At 34.6% G+C, this 19616-nt stretch overlaps 1 protein-coding gene across 3 annotated transcripts in view; it reads right to left on the minus strand.

Annotated features, from left to right (window-relative positions):
• The window catches only part of DGKB (diacylglycerol kinase beta), a 647089-nt gene that overhangs the window by 360248 nt on the left and 267225 nt on the right, over positions 1–19616 (minus strand). For all 3 annotated transcript variants that reach the window (XM_066239339.1, XM_066239338.1, XM_066239340.1), the window contains 5 exons: positions 18844–18917; positions 14562–14636; positions 6416–6501; positions 3773–3862; positions 745–905 (listed from right to left, as the gene is read on the minus strand). In XM_066239339.1, the coding sequence (XP_066095436.1) occupies positions 745–905; positions 3773–3862; positions 6416–6501; positions 14562–14636; positions 18844–18917 (486 nt within the window). The remainder of the gene's footprint in view (positions 1–744; positions 906–3772; positions 3863–6415; positions 6502–14561; positions 14637–18843; positions 18918–19616) is intronic.

Raw genomic sequence — 19616 nt, forward strand, 5'->3', positions numbered from 1 at the left:
CTCCATTGCTCAGCAATCAAGCTATTTTAGCTAGCACCTTAGGCGAGGCCATGGTGTCATTCTAAGCACCCGGGTCCAAGTTGCTCAAATGAGCCATGATTGTGGGAGGAAGAGAGAGAAAGAAAGAAAGAATGAGAGAGAGAGAGAGAGAGAGAGAGAGAGAGAGAAAGGGGGAAGGAGGAAGAGGCAGGTGGTCACTTCTCCTTGTGCCCGACCAAGAATTGAACCTGGGACTTCCACACACCAAGGCAATGCTCTACCGCTGAGCCAACTGGACAGGGTCACTATTATATTTATTAAGGATTAAGATTTCAATAACTCTTTTGATTGCCAAATGACATTTTACTTCCAATCTAAGATTTTCAAGATAATAAATAAAAAATAAAAAGTTAGCCTTTTGACTCATTAAACACTTGAGAATAGTAGCAACATTTCTTAGACCTAACCATAAATTTAAATATAATGCCTATAGCAGTTTATAAATATACTATAATATAGATCTGAAAATGAGATGAAATTTATAACATTGCTTTCACATTTTTACTAATGTAGAACTTTAACTTATACTCTAAAACTTATTATTAAACCCTTATCATAAATCATTCTAACCCTATTAGAAGAGGTGTTTTGCTGACACTAAGACAAAAATAAATTACTTATTCTCAGTATATCTTTATAGTGTAAGGTTTACAGACAGTGGTTATCCAGGACTGGCTAACAAGAACATTCAACGGAAAATCTTACCACGCCAATGGAAAAGTAGTTGTTGATGATACTGTAAGGCACTGGGTCTCCCTTCTCATCTTTGTCATTAGGTATGACTTCAAACATCCATCTGTCCAACATGATTTCTGTGCTGTTTTCAATGTCTTTTAGGATTTTCATCAGATTTTCACCTTCATAACCTAATAATAATAATGAAAAATATTATCTTGACATAAAAAAGAATTCAAAACCTGTATTTATATGAGATTGAGTGTGCATCATTGTTAAGCTAAATAATGTATTCTAAAGCAAATTCTAATATAAGAAGAATCAACTAAAATCTTATTATACTCATACTAATATTTTATTTTTAGCTTATATTTGTAACTCGCATTTATCTCCTGTGGTGCAAATTTTCAGTGTAGCCAACTGCCACATGAGCATTTCCACTAAATACGCCCACAAAATTTTATATCAACATATTCAAAATGAAGTGAGTTATCTGCTTCCTTATCTTTTTCCTGTGAACTGTCTCAGAAATGCAACACCTCCACCCACTTGCTGAGGTAGGAATCCTGGATGCCATTTTAGACTTGTCTCTCCTTCTAATTATACACTACTTTCAAGTTAAATAGAAAATCCCCCTCAGTTTAACTTTGTGCCATATTCTCTCTTATTCTATATACCCAAAGTGCACCTTTCTTTTGTCCTTCTTTAAATTTTGTATTTCATAACACTTATTTTTAGAAGGCACCCTCTCAAAATAATGGATTTCATTCATTGATTTATTGCCTGTGCACTCAAAGAAAATGTATTCTCCCAAAGGATAGGAGCCATTTACTCATCTTCTTACTGTATATCTATGACTGTATATCTAGTGTAAACTCATGCTGGGAATTCCTAGGGGGTTCATTATTAACATATACTTTGACGTATACTGAAATTCATGTGTCTTTGGCCACTGATAATAATATCTTTACAATAGTTTTATAAGAGCCCTGGCCGGATAGCTCAGTTGGTTAGAGCATCATCCCAAAGCACAGAAGTGGCTGGTTCAATCCTCGGTCAGGGCATACAGAAGAACAACTTGATGTTTCTGTCTCTCTTTCTCTCTCCTTTTCTCTCTCACTAAAATCAATAAAAATTTATAAATATTTTTTAAAAAATTTAATTTTTATAAGAAAATTAAAGTATGATAGAAATGAAACATATATCAATTTTGGATATAAGCCATTTATTAGTTAGGAATCAAAAATAAAATTATTAAATTTCAGATGTCAAAACTATTTTGCAAAGGAATACAACCAGGAGCCAAACATGATTCCTTTCCTGTTAGTCAATATACAGATATAAGGACTGGCAAATACAAGCATAGCATAAGCAATGGTTCTATCTATCTATCTATCTATCTATCTATTATCACCTAACTATTTGCCTTTAGGTTCTATGAAATTTACCTTAGTATATTCTAATATCATTTTACTAAAATATATTCATAATAAAAATCTCAAATAGATTATAGGCTAATTTTTAACTTAGTCTCTGTCTACACACATATACACACACAAACATATATATATATATTCACAACTTAGATTTCACCCATTGGCCAGACACTCATGGAACAATTCTTCCCAAATTTTGTTGTAAATCAGAGTTATTTAGGGTGTTTGTTAAAGGGGAAATTCCAGGTGCCACCCCCAGAGACTTCTATTCAGCATATTTGGGGTGAGGACAGGTCACTGTATTTTTAACAAGATCCCCAGGGTCTTCTGATTCACACTGTCTTAGTAGACACTTTTTCAAACATCTCTAAGAGATTTTAGATGCTAAAAATATTTAGGGTTCAATTCTTGTGCCTTAGCAAAATCTGGTTTTCTTTACTTTGGTATCTTCAGTTAAGTATAGCCTATTAATGATGCTGCAAAACATTTAAGGTCTAATATTAAAATATTCTCACCTTATTCATACTGTTTCATATATACTATTCCACTATGAGTTCCTTGAATATGTTAAGTAGCTTCCTATCTCTGGTTCTTTAAACTTAATGTTCTCTTTGCCTAAAAAGTCCACTCTCAGGTCTATATGATTATGTCATTATCCTTTCATTAAAACTCTTCCTATGTCATCTGGTCATTGTGATTATGAGACCTTTCATTACACTGGTTAAATATTTACTTGTTAGTAGAAAGTCTTATGACTTACATATGACTTTATGTGCTTCTAGAATAGAAGATCCTTTTGAATACAGACTTTATTTTCCTTTCTTAATACTGTATCCCAAATGCAAAGCACACTGTCTAGTGTAAAAGTAGGATTCAAAATATCATTTTATTCCTAGACAAGTCACTCATTAGCCTTTACATTTTTTTTCTTAGCGTGTCATTCTAACACACAACTCAGAAAATACAAATCTGAATATTACCATAGAGTTAATCCACGATTCTCTCACTTCTTTAGAAACCCGATACCAGAGAGATCCAGATATCTGCCTGCTCCATGAAGTCTATAATTAGTATCACATTAAAGCCTGATCAGGCGGTGGTGCAGTGGATAGAGCGTCAGACTGGGATGCGGAGGACCCAGTTTGAGACCCTGAGGTTCCCAGCTTGAGCACAGGCTGATATGGTTTGAGCAAAAGCTCACCAGCTTGGACCCAAGGTCGCTGTCTTGAGCAAAGTGTTAGTCTGCTGAAGGCCCACATCAAGGCACAGATGAGAAAGCAATCAATAAACAACTAAAGTGTCTCAGTGAAAAACTGATGATTGATGCTTCTCGTCTCTCTCTGTTCCTGTCTGTCTGTCCCTATCTATCCCTCTCTCTGACTCTCTCTCTCTTTCTGAAAAAAAAAAGAAGCCCAATACTCCCAGTCTAATTCTTGGTTCACTATTTTCTCCAACCCAGACTATTTACAAAACCATATACTTTATATCTGAGAGCAATTACACTTGGTAAAATCACATGGCAGTTGTCAGATGGTAAAGAAATGCTGGGTTTATGGAGGGGCCATGTTATGTACTATATTTGGATTTTATTAAGGTTTTCATTGTTGTTCAAGCTATTTTACCTCCTCCCCATCGCAGGCATCTTGCTAAATCATTACCGGTTCCAAGAGGCAGAATGGCAACTGGAGGATGCTTCACTACATTAGCCTTTTCTGTGGAATTGAAAATGGAAGACAAAATAAAATTTTGATCACAGATAGAAATACAGTAAAAAATATAGGTTGGCATGAAGTGAAAGCATTCCACTATGTAATTATAAACAAAAAGGTAATATTTTATAAATATATACAATTGTAAATTATGATTAATCCTTATGCATTGGTAGCAATTTGTAAAACACAAATAATATTATTCACAAAGTGACAGGAATCTTCAAGTCTCATGCATGAGGGAAAATCTGGTAAATATACTTACTAACCCAGTTAAAAATTGTGGTTTAAGTTGGATTTAACTTTATTAAAATAAGTGAGACAGAGAAAAACAAATAGCATATGCTTTTGCTTATAAGTGGAATCTTAAGTACAACATCAATGAATGTACAAAACAGAAACAGACTCTCAGATACAGAGAACAAAGTGGTGGTTGCTGGATGGAGGGGGCGGCATTGGCGGGCTGGGCCAAAAGATTAAGGGATTAAGAGGTACAAACTGGTAACTACAAAACAGTCAAGGGGATGGAAACACATTATGGGAAATATAGTCAATAATACTGTAATAACTATGGATGGTGCCAGGTGAGTAGTGCTCTACTTGGGGTCATCACTTTATAAATTGCATAAATGTCTAACCATTATGCTGTTCAACTGAACTGATATAAAATAATATTGAATGTCAATCGTAATAGAAAAATATAAGATTTCAGTATAAAAAAAACAATTATCAGGGGTACAGGTATTATATATACATATAGCATAGGAACATACATGTAGGGGCACTGTTGACTGGAAGGGTAGGTACCTTTCTATATGAAGTTCTTTTGCAACATCAACTCTAGGTACATTTTACTTTAAGGAATAAAATATTTTGAAAACAGATTCTAAAAGCTAGTAAAGTGCAATCAATGTCCTTGTGCTGTTCCCACCCGGTGCTGCTTGTGTCAGAGTGAAGCACATAGAAGCTTCGCAACTAAGAGATCAGCAGGTTTACTTTGAGGCCTTCCATCAAATAGTGCTTTGAGTTAGGAGCAATGTAGATTTCTGCCACTGAAATTCCATATGCTTTTCCCTGAATCATCCCATGCTTTGAGTAAATCTCACAAACATTTGTTAAATTTTTCTCTCTTTTGAGCTATTCAAAATCAGTACTTGTCCATGTGTAAGAGTAAGGGTGAAAACGATTATTTAGGGATATGCCACAGTTAATGGCCAAGGCTTAGATTTGGGGGGTTAAAACAAACCAATAATAACCTACTGTTTTGACTCTGAAATTTTCACAAGTCATCAGATATTGTTCAAGCGACTCCTTAATTTGTAAAATTATTAAATTCCTGTTTTCTCCTTAGGTAGATATATTAATAATATTTACATCTTTTGTTGTAAAGGCCAGGTAATACATCTTTTATTGTTCCTTTAAAAAAAAGTCTTAGTAGATTAAAGTTGTTAGATGTTAAGGAGAAATGTACTGACAATTGTATTCATTTTTAATTTGAGTATTTATATATATATGAAAGGATAGAATATTCTCATTTGTAATGTATTTATGAAAGTTTGCTTCAATTGATTTATATATATATAAATTTATTTTGAATCTCTTATTTTCTTTTTTGTTAGAGGGCCTGTTTATAAAACAGAATTGGTCATGCAGTAACTGAAAAAAGAAATAAGAAGTGAATGTTTATATTGGGTTTATTGTATCTTCTCATAAAGGCCAATTCATAATCTACTTTTACTGAGCAGTAGTAATCAGTTCTGATATCTGACTGTTTTAAACAACCAGATAACTTTTCAGATCTATTATGCTTTTCTTGTAAATCATGTCTACCTTTTATCCTAATTATGTAAGTGTTTTGTTTGCTTATAAAAATCAAGCTTTTAAATGTAAAGAGAGGCAACCTTATAAATAAGGTTGAAGTGTGAGTTCTAATCGCAGCTCTGTCAGCTCATAGCTACAAGCCTTTGTTCAATTTTTTAACTTCTTCAAGCCTAAGATTCCCTATCTAAAATAAATGGAATTATCAATACCATATTATACAATTGTAAGAATTAAGATGACTGGGGTAAAAATCTTAGCACAAGGCCTATTAGATAGTAAGTGATAAATAAAAATTAGCTATTATTATGATAATAATGATTAATGATGATGACATGAATGGACACAGAGTGTAAGGTTTTGGGGTTCCATGCTTAAATCAAATAAGTACATCTATTTGACAGACTTGATCACAAACGCTAGAATTCTTTTGGCTCCTTCTCTATGGCAAAGAAACAAATGGAGCCTGTTTTAAAAATAATTCTGAGGGTTTAGAAAATTCCATGAGAAATAGATTAGAAGAATAGGATTTATAGAAACTTGTAAATTATTTTGTCAGTTAAAAACGGAACATCTAGAAGAATAAATCAAACCTGGGAATAATAAGCAACATGCAGAATGTCCAGTTCTATCACTGGATAATCCAAACATATCAATGTGTTAATAAAATGAATAAAATATACAGAATTTAAGGTTACCACTCTCACCCCAGCCACGTTAAATATGTGTCTTCATTACCTATGCAGTCCAAAATCCACCCCACGGTTCCGTCTCCACCGCAGGCTAACACTCTGAACTCAGAAACGTCACGGAAAAAGTTTAACCTGAAAAATAAGCATGGTATAGCATAGGATTGATATTTTAAAATTAGGACTTATTTAGTTTTGTCTTCTTAGACTTATCAAATGAAAGTATTGTTATTTTGTAAAAACTGTAAACTCTCAATGATTTCAATAAAAAATATTAAATTTTATCTGGAATACAATTCTAAAACTATTAATGTGTCTTAATTTAAACACATTTTTATTTAAACATGTTTAAATTAAACATATATACTGTACTAGATTCTATTATAGATATATATATAAATACGTATGATATATATATATATCAATTCTAAAGTTTAAAAGACAAAATGTATAAATTACAATAATTTTTATTAAGATATTCTGCCAGATGTGATCTGTAGTTTACTGAATCCGAAGTCACATATACTATATAGTATTTTATTTCATAATTTTTATTAATCAAAAGTTCTCTTTTCAGTAGTTCTATAAATGTGACTGTTCTGTCAGTACATGTCTTTGAGAGGATTCTGCCATCACCATTACTGGGAGAAAAGGAGCAGGTTGCTTCTGAGGCTCTAGCCAACTAGTTCAGTGTGCCCTTCTGATTTAACAATCTGCAAAAAGGAGGCAAGCTTCCCCTTGTATTTTGACTTCATCTACCATGTTTGGTAACCAGGAAGACAGACTCAAGCCTAATCACTGGGTCAGCTGTAACAAATGCCCTGCTTCTGCTGCTATTGCATGCAGTGTGCATAATAATACAACCTACTTTTGGGGACATACGAAGGCAGTAAGCAGACAGTTATATAATCATACGTATCTATTTTCTTGCAATAACAGAATTGAAACAGAAAATAAATATTTGGAATTTGTCTTTTTACTTCCCTTTCCACAAAGATACCTACTGGTAATATTATAATATGCTATCATCCAAGAACTTTTTCTCTATATACATATATATATACATATATATATACACATATTTATATATACACATACATACACATATATATACATATGAGAGAGGTGAATATGCACTTAAAGTTATTATACACTTATTTTTAACATAAATGAGTTTATGCTATACATCCTGCTAACTTTTTCGAGTGCATTTTTTATTTTAAAATTTCTAAGATATTGTCTTGTGTCAGCACACATATGATTTCCTCAGGATTCACAATAAGAGAATGTATTATTACATAGGTTGTACATTCCATGACTTAAATAATTTTTCACCATGTACTTTTCAACTATCTCTACAGTTTCACTATTATAAAAAATAAGTATTGTAGTTAGCATTATTTCAAGTACATTTATATGAAAAGGTGCATATAGCATATACTGAAGGCTAATCTAGACAGAAGTTCTACTGTACCATTATATTAGCTTCTAAATGGCTCGCATTGTAGAAGAATTAAGTCTCCATTTCTGGCAACTCTGAAACACTACATATAAACAATTTATGACATTTTTTCAATAATGGCGGGAAAATATCATGCTATTATTGAAAAATCACACATCCCTGTTTACTAGTGGGTTGAGTATATTTGTGTAGGTTTAAGGGATGTGTAACCTCTTCTGTGAATTTCATTTTCAGTCTTGACCCTTTTCTATTAAGTTCTTTTTCATTATCTTATAAACTCTTTACATACTGTGAGTGATATTTTTACTTAAATTATCCATTAAAACATTTTGTTAAAGACAAATAATGCATAAGTGATCTAGAAATGTATAAAAATAATTAAAACCCCACCATCTGATAAGAATCAGAATCTTTAGAACATGCAATTTTCATCTTTTTCTTTACTTATTACACTGTGAATATTTACCTTTTGTTAGATACATTGTAGTATTTTCTTCCAGTCTATTATCAATTAGTTGGTTTATATTAGATAATATATATTATGTACAATATGAACAGCTAAATTATGTATAATAAACACCAGTTGCCCACCCATCAGGGTAGAATAGTTCTGGTAACTTCCATGTACTTCTGTGCTCTTTCACTAGAACTTCCGTTTTCCCATTCATAAAGGTGAACACTTTTCTGAATTATGGGTTATCATGTGCATGCCATAAGCCACATATTGTCTGCATTTTACTTTTTTCCATAATGCACTGTTACTAAAATCGATTCATGTGGTAGATGAGGTTTTCTCCATGTACAGTTCAAATCATTTTATTTCTACTGTAAAACATCATTTATGTGAATATGCTTTTTTAATCCATGTCAATGAATATTTGGAATGGTTAGTTTTATGTTCTTAAAAAAACTGCGTTATTGGGCATGCTTTCTAATGGTCATGGGCAGTGGCAATTTTGGAAGGAGAATTTACTTATATGCAAATTTTATTTCCAAAAGAAGTTGTACCAGTGCATATGGTCATTAGCAAGGTAGTTAAGATTTGACAGAGCCTATAATCTCTAATACTTGTAATATCACACTTTCTAATTTCCTGTGTTTTCTCTTTTATGAAAGGCCTGCTCATGTCTCTTCTCTTACTTTAATCTTTGTTTTCTTGTTGATTCATAAAAATTCTTTGTTATTAATTTTAATCCAGTTTTGGAAATATCTTCTAAAAGCAGAAAGACTTGTTTTGCTTTAATTAATGTATTTAGCACTTTAGTCTGTTTTGTGTGTAAGAAAACTCCTTACTGAAAGGTCAGAAAAAAATTTACACATATTCTCTATAAAAATGTTGGTGTTACTTTAACAGAAATTCTATGCAGTGGTGTGAGATAGGGATTATAGTGGATTAACATCATTATGGTGGATTATCATTATATTTATCAGTATATAATAGATTATACTCCCTATCTCACACTACCACTTAGAATAATATAGTATTATATTGTATGTGTTCTATAAATTATATATACGATATGTGTAAAATTATATTGTGGTAGTGTGAAGTATACATTCTTTTATTCTCTTCCCCCCATTCGATGTTCTCTTTTCCTCTCTTTCTTTCCTTGTGTAGAAATTTTTATACCATCTCTTCATTAGTGGATAATTCAACTTTCAGCTGAACAAATTCCACTGTAAGTCAAATTTCTATGTATGAGTACAGTTCTCTTTGGACTGTCTCTTCTATTTTATTCATGAATTTGTCCATATTGGTACCTGTAACACAATCTTAAAATTAATATAGATTTATAGTAAGACCATGAGTAATCTATGCTATTCTTCTTTCTTTGCTTTTCTGTATGCATTTTCAAGATAACATATCATATTTCACAAAAATAAAAATATAAAATAATAAAAACCAATCATAATTTTATTGTATTTATGTAAAGCCTATGATTAATTTGGGGGTAAATAATATTTGCATAATATAAGTTAAATTTAGTCATCAATAAATGTAGTGTCATTCAATTTTTTATATAGTCTTTAATGAATTTTAATAAAGTTTTAAATTACTGCAGAGGTCTTACAGATATTTTATTATATTTATTTTTGTTTGCTTTATAGTTTATATTGGTATTTTAAAAATTATTAACTTTATTGTTTTTTGTTGCTACTGTATATCAATATACCCTTACATTTAACTTTTATATATTGATCTTTTTAATAGGCACATTATTCATTTTGTCTAAGTAAACAACTGTAGATTTCTAAGTAAACAACTCTCATATGTTGATACCAATGGTCTTATTGGTGATTTCTAATTCTTACAATTTTTATTTTTATCCCTGACATATTGTGCTGGGCTGGGTCACCAAATATATTGCTTATGTGGTGTATTCATAGAGCATCTCCATTTCTTGTTTTTGAATTTAAATTGAGTACTTCTAGAATATCTTTATTTAGGAAGATATTTGTTATACGGATTTTCATTTATTTATTTATTTATTTATTTGGTATTTTTCTGAAGTTGGAAATGGGGAGGCAGTCAGACTCCCGCATGCGCCCGACTGGGATCCACCTGGCATGCCCACCAGGGGGCGATGCTCTGCCCATCTGGGGCATTACTCTGTTGTAACCAGAGCCATTCTAGCGCCTGAGGTAGAGGCCATGGAGCCATCCTCAGCACCCAGGCCAACTTTGATCCAATGGAGCCTTGGCTATGGGAGGGGAAGAGAGAGATAGAGAGAAAGAGAAAGGAGACAGGGGAGGGTGGAGAAGCAGATGGGTGCCTCTCCTGAGTGCCCCGGCTGGGAATCGAACCCGGGACTCCTGCACGCCAGGTCAATGCTCTACCACTGAGCCAACCGGCCAGGGCCTTCTTTTTCTTTTCTGAGTGACACATTTAATAAGGTTAATATAGTTTTCTTTTATTCTTGTCATAGTTATTTTTACTATAAATCAATGTATATTTTTTCTGCATATTTTTGAGATGTTGATATGGTTGATCCCATTTAATCAGTAATAATATATATTTCCACATTATTAAACCATTTTCATTATACTTTTATAAATTTATATTAGACATTGCTTATTAATATTTTATAGAGAATTAGATTTGATTTGATAATTTGTGTAGAAATTTTATGTCTTATTTCATGAATCCAATACACTTACTATTTTCCTTACTGATTGCATCCCTAATTTTTAATCAAAACTTTTATCTCATGAGCTGAATTGCAGAGTTTGCCTTCATTTCTATTTTTGAAAGCATTTATATAATTTTGAAAGTTCCTTAAAATTAGTAACACTTGCATATAAAATATTCTGGAGAGTCTTTGATTTTCTTTTTTCTTTTTTCTCTTTAAATAGAAAGTTCTTAAATAATTGTTTGAATTCCTTTAATAATTATGGAAAAGTTCTGTTTTCTAATTTTTCCTAAATTAGTTTTGCAAGTTAAGTTTTGGAATGAATTTATCTATCTGCTTTAATAATTATTGAAAAATGTTATCTAATTCTTTCTCAATAAGGTTCTGGCAGTTATATTTCTGCATCAATTTGTCTATCTGCTAAGTTTTCAAATATTTTTTCACTAAAGACTCTAAAAGCTCTTCAGATTATGCAAGGGACTGAAAAGTTGACCGTAGAGCTCATTGTTGCTGGTGAAAGCCTAACCGTCCATTTGACTCACCATTGTTCTTCTATTCCATGGTGTTTCATCTCTTATGCATTCTTGCTTTCTTTAAAAATTGTCAGCTGTGGTTCTTCAGCAGCATCCTACCCCCAAACATAAACCCATGTGACTGTCAGACCAGCTTACTCTCTGTAAATTGATTGCTAAGTGGGTTGAAAATTGACCTATCTCAACCTCTTAACCCACTCAATCCATGCTGTTTTCCCTAGAGATTCATGCATTCTTTATTTCATTTTTTCATTGAATAACAGTAGCCTTGGAAAATTATTTAATCATTTTGAGCACCAGTTGCCTAAGCTTTTAAAATCACAATGCCTTTGTTGATACATATAGGAAAACTATGAGTTCTAATACCCAAAATGGGGAAATTCTTCTGTAAAAAAGTAAATTATATGACTGTTAGTTTTAGCTTGGATTTTTTTTTGTTTATATTCAATAAACTAAGGCTTTTTTTTTTTTTTTGTATTTTTCTGAAGCTGGAAACGGGAAGAGAGTCAGACAGACTCCCGCATGCGCCCGACCGGGATCCACCTGGCACGCCCACCAGGGGGCTACGCTCTGCCCACCAGGGGGCGATGCTCTGCCCCTCCGGGGGGCGGGGGGTTGCTCTGTTGTGACCAGAGCCACTCTAGCGCCTGGGGCAGAGGCCAAGGAGCCATCCCCAGCGCCCGGGCCATCTTTGCTCCAATGGAGCCTTGCTGTGGGAGGGGAAGAGAGAGACAGAGAGGAAGGAGAGGGGGAGGGGTGGAGAAGCAGATGGGCGCTTCTCCTGTGTGCCCTGGCCAGGAATTGAATGAAGCTTAGTCAGAAGGAAACAAGCACCACTGATAGCATACAGAAAACTTGATACTGACTTTTCATAAGACACATTAGCGTGAGTAGTGGTAAAACAGAGATGTGCATATTTATTTATTTATATTTATTTATTTATTTATTTATTTTTGTATTTTTCTGAAGGTGGAAACGGGGAGAGACAGTCAGACAGACTCCCACATGCGCCCGACCGGGATCCACCTGGCACGCCCACCAGGGGCGATGCTCTGCCCACCAGGGGGCAATGCTCTGCCCCTCCGGGGCATCACTCTGCCGCGACCAGAGCCACTCTAGTGCCTGGGGCAGAGGCCAAGGAGCCATCCCCAGCGCCCGGGCCATGTTTGCTCCAATGGAGCTTTGGCTGCGGGAGGGGAAGAGAGAGACAGAGAGGAAGGAGGGGTGGGGGTGGAGAAGCAAATGGGCACTTCTCCTATGTGCCCTGGCCAGGAATCGAACCCGGGTCCCCCGCATGCCAGGCCAATGCTCTACTGCTGAGCCAACCGGCCAGGGCCTGCATATTTATTTTAATGTAAAATACTTATTCTACAAAGATCAGAGAGCAGTGTATATTTTATATTTTCCAACTGATGCCTATAATTAATTGATTCAATTATATCATAATATGTATCATGAAGGAGATGGGGAACAGAGGTGAATAAGTCTGGTGAGCTAGGAACCTTTGATTCTAGGAAATTCGGATAAATCAGTAGCTTTGTGAGCACTGAATGTGAGTGGGTTTTGGAGCCCAGTGTGTGTTTTTACTTGCCCGCCGGGTGCAAGGTAGAATTAAAGATGATAGCCCATCAGTTCTTGGCTCCGTTGTTTCTTTACCGACTGTCCGAATCCAATGCGAACCTGCATAGGCCAGGCTGCTTTGATAGTGGTGGCCCTGGCTTCTGGCTTTACAGGCTTGTAATGAGCAGATTCAGTAAACAACACGTTCAACTATGAAACATGGGGCAAATCCTAAATTTATTTATATTCAGAGGTCTTGGAAAGGCTAAATTTGTGAATGCACTATTTCTTAATCCTGCAGAATAAAACCTACTTCTTTGAAAGTCAGAGGCTATTAAAAAAAAAAAAGGAAATGAGCCATCCAGCCCGAGCTTCTTACGGTAACATCAAGACTACTTTTGTTTGGTTTTATCTATTGATAGATATGATAGGTGCTTCCTATGTGTGGCTCACCTACCCAATACGCTGATCATGATCCTTAGACTCTGGAGTCTGGAAACTGACAAAGGCATTGTTCTACACTAAAGTCCCGTGGTGAGCCTGCCTTTATAGCAGGTAGTTTCCACAGGTTCTAGCTCTGCATTTGAAAACTGCCCCTGGACATCGGGTAGCAGGGAGTGAAAGGAAGAAACGAATGTAATTATGGGAATGTGCGCTAATAATTGTATTACATATATTTATATATATTTAACAGAAAAATTGATGTAAATCTTATTCTGAGCATTTAAAACATTACAATTCCAATTTTTGGTTGCCAGTTTCTGAGAATAATCTAGGAGATCAATTTTAATCATACCAGGTTTCTTGTTTTTTGTTTGTTTGTTTGTTTCAAAGAAACTTGTGCAGAGTTACAGTGCTTCTCTGCACTCATCTGGTGTAATGCTTACTCTCCCATTGAAAGAGATAAAACAAGTTAGTGAAAGAAGATGACGTTAATTAGTTAACTATGCCAAATTAATGGCAATTTATTTCAGTGCATACTTGTGACATCGAATGTATCTGATTTCTGTTCAAATAATTTTATTTTACTATATCTTACCTATTAAGAATAAATTATCTTATGAAAGATGATACTCATATTTTATAAGTAGTGAATAAAAAAATCACATTATGAATTTAATACTTTGTTACTAGCCTTTTCTTTACTCTGCAATTTATATTCCATATTTAACAACTAAAAGAGAGCAGTTATTCAAACAGATGGTTTAAAAGTTTAAACACCCAGCTAATATGTGTGTATACATGTGTGTGTAATTATTCTTTGCATCAGTACTAATACTGCCTCACAATATTTGGAAAGAAGGAAAAGCTGCTTGAAACAGGCTATTTTGAAAATCAGCATCTGTATTGGTTTCTCTTTTATAGTTTACAGTTTATGTATTATTTTTTTTTGTTTTGTGTACTGATCTATCAGCCATATTCAAATAACACTATTTTTAGGTATGCCAGGCTTATTTAATTAATAAGTGTTAAATAAGTTAATGGTAATGACATTATTCTTGGACTTACCCTGGCATTGGTCCATTTCCAGAAAGACTGTAAACCTGACGGGGGTTTAGTAGATACTGGAATTTTCTGTAAATTCTATACAGATGAAAATATAAAAGAAAAAAATGTAGTGATACAGCAACATTTTAAAAGAAATACTATCCCTTAATATTATAATTATATATAGTTATAATTATATATATTTGATAAAGTTTGCATCAATAATATTAGAAACACGAAGTCAATAGAAAATAATGGTTCTTTTAAGAAAAGACACTTTCCTTAAAAGAAAGACTCTTAGTAGTAATAAAGATAATATAGCTTATAAATAAAAAATAAAGACATTTGCATTCTAAATATTCATATGCACTTAGAACATTATGTTGCTTTCTAAATATTATTTAACTCATTAGATTTTGAAAATAACAGTATAAAGTCACTTAAGTATTTTTATCAGATCCTTGAGAAATTTATAGAATGTTCAGCCAAACTAACAGAGTTGAAAACTATCCCACATATAAAATAAGATTATGCACTTCGCATGTATATAAGCAAAGAAAGTGTTACCTCATCTGCCTAATTATTTTACATAAAAAAACTCTCTTGTTCAGTCAACTCATACTGTTTAAATAGCACATATTAAAAATTCGTTCTGCCTGACCAGGTGGTGGTGCAGTGGATAGAGCGTTGGACTGGGATGTGGAGGACCCAGGTTCAAGATCCCGAGGTCACCAGCTTGAGCACAGGCTCATCTGGTTTGAGCAAAGCTCACCAACTTGGACCCAAGGTCTCTGGCTCGAGCAAGGGGTTACTTGATCTACTGAAGGCCCACAGTCAAGGCACATATGAGAAAGCAATCAATGAACAACTAAGGTGTCGCCACGAAAAACTGATGATTGATGCTTCTCATATCTCTCCATTCCTGTCTGTCTGTCCCTATTTATCCTTCTCTCTAACTCTCTGTCTCTGTAAAAAAAATCATTCTTTTCCTGAAAGAAATCAATTTTTATACACCAAATGCAACAGAAATGTTTCTAAGCACATATAGAGCCCACATGGTTGAAAGTCTTAGACAAAATAAAAGTGAGAGTATCTATTTAGGATTTTTACATTAATTTCCTATACATGTAAAATATTTCTATTTAAAGGGGAGACACAATATTAAGATATAATACAAGAATAAACTGTTTCATGTACCTATTATAAATCTATTTTTTCCAACCTTTGTATTTCCAAACACATTGGTACAATGTTTACTAAACTCTCTAAATTCTCTATGTAATATCTGCTGATATCCCTCACACTCCCAAATCTGCAATAACCCTTACATTCTAACTCCTGATTAGTCAGATCACCTAGTGTCTTAGGAAAGAGCTCAGAGTCATTCTCCCTTCTCCCAGCGTCTCACCCTGATTGTGGACAATCTGTACCTTCTGAGTTATGTCTATCAAACCAGCTCGGTCGTCTTACAGCTGTAATTCCAGTTTACATGAACTGTCACCAGTCCTATAAAAATCATACCTATTTAGCCCTCTTCTATACCGCTACTTAAGTACAGTCATATTGTTTCCAAGACAAAAATTTTCTATTAGAGTCAATTTGTCCATAATATAAAATATGGCATTACGTTTAGTATAGTTTATATCTCATCTTTCCTCTCCTTCCCCTTAAATATTAACCTCAATAACTCCTGGTTCCCTGAAAAAATACCAAATCTTTTCACAAGGCTTTTTCTTTCACCTGGCAAACACTTGTTTATACCAGGACCACTCAAAAGCTGGTTCTTCTCCAAAGACTTCTCAGTCTTAAGAAATAGTCATTTATCCTCTGAACTTTCCATGCACCTTTATTTGCAATATTTACAGTTTAGCATTCATCATGTGGCATTGCAATGTATCTGCTATGTGCTGCCTCCCTGCAGAACTGTGCCTTATGTGTTTTTTCCCCAGTACCCAGTTGAGTTTGGATTTGCTCAGGCTTCCCATCTGAATGATGATATATAAGCACTGTCACAACTGTTTCCTGGTGTGGAAAATTTTGCATGAGTATATTATTCTGTGACCTTTTGCTACTTATCATACATCTCAAATTAAAAATCAACAAAAAATATAATTTGATATTAAACCCTGAACAGAATCGTGTGTGTGTGTGTGTGTGTGTGTGTGTGTGTGTGAAAAAGAGAAAGATGCTTCTTATGTGTTCAGGAAAATTTCTCATTGCATTCAAAAGAGATTTTTATATTATTATTTTATTTTATATTTTATTTTTTTTGGTATTTTTTGTGAGAAGCAGGGAGGCAGAGAGACAGACTCCTGCATGCGCCAGACCAGGATCCACCAGGTAAGACCACTAGGGGGCGATGCTCTGCCCATCTTGGATGTTGCTCTATTGCAACTGGAGCCATTCTAGCACCAGAGGTAGAGGCTATGGAGCCATCCTCAGTGCCTGGGCCAACTTTACTCCAGTGGAGCCTTGGCTGTGGGAGGAGAAGAGAGAGGAAGAGAGAAGAGAGAGGGGGAAGGGTGGAGAAGCAGATAGGCACTTCTCCTATGTGCCCTGGCTGGAAATAAAACCTGGGACTTCCACATGCCCAGCTGACGCTCTGCCGCTGGGCCAACTAGCTAGGGCCAAAATAGATAATTTAAAAACACACTTACATTTTCTTTGCTTTTAAATTGTTTCTGTTAGTGTATAAATGTCAAAACTTGAAAATGTATATATAGAAGTACTCAAATATCCTTCCCCTCAATTAAGCTTCACTTGATTAATTTAATTATATTACTATTGAGCTTATGTTTTTTAAATTTAAAGAAAATTATTTTTATGTATGGGAAAAGGGAAAGGCAGATATTCAATAGAGAGTATGCTACATGATCAATGTTATCTTAGTTTGAAAGGAATGAATTTTTTCTTTAAAATGTATTTTTAATTTTTTCTCTTAATACTCAATTTGTGTCTGATTCCCAACATGAATTTAAGACATCTAATTTTTCTGTGAAGAGTTTTCAACTTTGTGAAGATATACACAGAAGACCGACTGTGAATAGTAATGGAAAATTATATCTTGTTCATTGAAAAATGAAGAATATCTTCATTTTATTGAAATACAGGTAGAAATTAAATGGTAAGAAAGAAATGACTTTACTTTTATTCATGAAAACATTTCAACCTCATTATATGGTAAACCACAATGGTAATTTCTGTTTCATTGACATGAGTTTGTGTTACTGCTTTTATCTAATTATTCACATTTTAATTGGGGTTAGTAAAGATCTCTAGAAACTGTTAAGGCAGGTACAACCACATTTTTATTTATATTGTCCTCTATAGATGGATCTAAAGTTATTCCTCAATAAGGTGATTTTCACATTTTTATAACTATTACTATTTAATCATTAACTTTCCAAAAATAAAAAGTGTGTGTTTTTGGGCACAATGATGAGATAACTCATATTGTACCTTGTTATTACTTAGATTAAATATATTTTTTCCTTCTATTAAATGCAGAACAAAAACCTTTTATATATTTTGTCTAGAAGTTGGATGTAAATTCGTTTTCTCAGTACTGGGTAAGAATTTACCTAAAGTCACAATGTTGACCATTTCGAGAACCAATTTTAAGGTAGCAGTATATATGGAGCCATGTTATATACTACAAAGCTGTCTGATAAGGTCTACGGGTGATAGATAGGGTAGAGAGACTTCAGATACCTGAGCTATGATAAGAATGTTTATAAAAGGGCATTATTAAAACCCTGGCCGGTTGGCTCAGCGGTAGAGCATCGGCCTGGCGTGCGGGGGACCCAGGTTCGATTCCCGGCCAGGGCACATAGGAGAAGCGCCCATTTGCTTCTCCACCCCCCCCTTCCTCTCTGTCTCTCTCTTTCCCTCCTGCAGCCAAGGCTCCATTGGAGCAAAGATGGCCGGGTGCTGGGGATGGCTCCTTGGCCTCTGCCCCAGGCGCTAGACCCCTGGTGGGCAGAGCATCGCCCCTGGTGGGCGTGCCGGGTGGATCCCGGTCGGGGCGCATGCGGGAGTCTGTTTGTCTCTACCGGTTTCCAGGTTCAGAAAAATACAAAAAAAAAAGAAAAAAAAGGGGGTGGCATTATTATTAAAATTTCAACTTCAAAATCAAGGTGAGATCATATCAATATATTACAGACAGAAGCTAGCATTATTTATTTCACAATAAAATTAGGAAACTATGAGAAAGGATTTTTTAAAATATTCTTAAACCACAATTTTAGTTAATCTTTTTACATAGATATGGCAGAGAAAATAAACATGACTTGAATACACATACCGTTCTCCTTGCTTCCCACCACTTTTGGGGTTTACAAAAACTAAAAGCGGATGAGTACCAGGAACAGGAGTGATCTAGAAGAAAAGATGGTTGTTAACAAATTAAACACATTGTTGAAGCAGAGCTCTTGTTATTTCTACATCGTGACATACCAATGAAAAATTCAAGAATATAATTATTTTGTTCTTAAATGTGGACCTCTAGATACATAAATTTATTTAGTAACTTATTTAAATATTGTGCCATATATACAGAGGTGGATTAAGGTCGATTGAGGTCCCGGATGCAGAAGAAAATATTGGGCCCCTTACATTATAAAAAAGTGTAAAGTTGGGGTTTTGCAGGATCCGTGTACCCACCATTAAATCCTTCTGTGTGTGTGTGTGTGTGTGTGTGTGTGTGTGTGTGTATTAATAACAAAAATATGGAACCGCCTGACCAGGCAGTGGTGCAGTGGATAGAGTGTTGGACTGGGATGCGGAGGACTCAGGTTCAAGACCCCGAGTTCGCCAGCTTGACCACGGGCTCATCTGGTTTGAGCAAAAAGCTCACCAGCTTGGACCCAAGGTCGCTGGCTCCAGCAAGGGGTCACTCAGTCTGCTGTAGCCCCCCGCAAGACAAGGCACATATGAGAAAGCAATCAATGAGCAAGTAAGGTGCTGCAACAAAGAATGGATGCTTCTTATATCACTCCCTTCCTGTCTGTCTGACCCTATCGGTTCCTATGTCTCTCTGTCTCTTTCACAAAAAAACAAAAAACAAAAAAACAACAA

The sequence above is a fragment of the Saccopteryx bilineata genome, chromosome 7, assembly GCF_036850765.1.
Source record: "Saccopteryx bilineata isolate mSacBil1 chromosome 7, mSacBil1_pri_phased_curated, whole genome shotgun sequence".
Classification (NCBI taxonomy): Eukaryota; Metazoa; Chordata; class Mammalia; order Chiroptera; family Emballonuridae; genus Saccopteryx; species Saccopteryx bilineata.